The sequence below is a fragment of the Nerophis lumbriciformis genome, linkage group LG21 (genome assembly GCF_033978685.3).
Source record: "Nerophis lumbriciformis linkage group LG21, RoL_Nlum_v2.1, whole genome shotgun sequence".
Classification (NCBI taxonomy): Eukaryota; Metazoa; Chordata; class Actinopteri; order Syngnathiformes; family Syngnathidae; genus Nerophis; species Nerophis lumbriciformis.
This window is the reverse complement of record NC_084568.2, coordinates 24,502,614-24,503,766: the sequence shown is the minus strand read 5'-3', so window position 1 is coordinate 24,503,766 and position 1,153 is coordinate 24,502,614. Positions and strand designations below refer to the sequence as shown.

General features: G+C 55.5%; 1 protein-coding gene across 1 annotated transcript; it reads left to right on the top strand.

Moving 5' to 3' along the window:
- On the top strand, positions 1 to 1,153 carry s100t (S100 calcium binding protein T). The gene is made up of 3 exons (XM_061983381.1): positions 1 to 106; positions 288 to 450; positions 519 to 1,153. The coding sequence occupies exons 2-3, from the start codon at positions 289 to 291 to the stop codon at positions 681 to 683; spliced, it is 327 nt and encodes a 108-aa protein (XP_061839365.1). The 5' UTR covers positions 1 to 106; position 288; the 3' UTR covers positions 684 to 1,153.

Below are 1,153 nucleotides of genomic sequence, written 5' to 3'. Positions count from 1 at the left end.
TTGGGTGCAGGTGGAAGCTGTATTTAAGACGAGGGTCCTGCTCCTCGTCTTCACCAGTCGTTCTCTTGGCATCTGAACCTCCAGCCTGTCCTCGCCCTCCGGTCAGGTAAGACGACGATCGCTGGTCAAAAGTTTGGACGCCCCTTTTTGCCTGTTTTTGAGTGAGAATGTGTCCCAGGACCTTTGCAGTCCTGCAGGGATCATGTTGTCTGCTCCCAGGGGGCTCGCGTGTCAGCTGGAACGCGTCGCAGCGTTTCGCCTCACTCCGGTCTTTCTTCTCTGCCCAGAATGTCTTTGCCCAACTCGGAGAACGCCTCCACCCTGGAGAACGCCATGCAGCTCATGATCCAAACCTTCCACAAGTACTCGGGCAACGAGGGCGACAAATACACGCTGAGCAGGGCCGAGCTCAAAGAGATGCTGACTGCGGAGCTGGGCAACTACTTGGGGGTACGTAATGGGGGGGAGGAGGGGAGGGGTGTGCAGCCGAGTGACCTTTTTGTGTCTCGCCCATGCAGAACGCCCAAGACAAGGAGGCGGTGGACAAGGTCATGGGCGACCTGGACTCCAACGGGGACGGCGAGGTGGACTTCACCGAGTTCATCATCCTGGTGGGCGCCCTCACCGTGGCGTGCAACGACTTTTTCCTGGAATACAACGACAAGCCCCCCGCTAAGAAGTGAGCGCGGCGTTCCCGTCCGCAGCGTTTGCACGTGGCGCAACACTCCGGGGAGGGCAACCATGTGGGAGAAGAGGACCAGACGCGTGTCTTAGATAAGCCGCTTTTGACTCCGTGTTGACGTTCGTCTGTCTTTGTTTCGTAGCACTTTCCAGCTGTGAGTCCTCCCTGGGAAGAATAAAAGTGGTCTTTGTTCAAGCGGCGCCAGTCTTGCCTGTCATGTGTTGCAATAAAAGCCCACCAGGTGGCAGTAAGTAGCCCTCAATGAACCGCCTGGGAGTCAACGTCCTCTGCAGTGGACCTTTTTGTTTCGCATAACCTAGGACAGTGTTTCTGAAGCCCCCTAGAGGCCTGCCTAAGAATATTTGTTTCTCAGCTGTGGTCCGTATGGGTCGCGGCGGTACTCAGTTCTAATACACTTTTCTACCACTTCTGGCAGTAATGACAATCTCAAACAAACAGAAGATGTGACAA

Excerpts from the sequence above, each read along its gene's own strand:
- s100t (XM_061983381.1), top strand. The coding sequence starts at position 289 with ATGTCTTTGCCCAACTCGGAGAACGCCTCCACCCTGGAGAACGCCATG. Across the intron at positions 451-518 it reads AGCTGGGCAACTACTTGGGG|AACGCCCAAGACAAGGAGGC; the intron begins GTACGTAATGGG and ends TCGCCCATGCAG.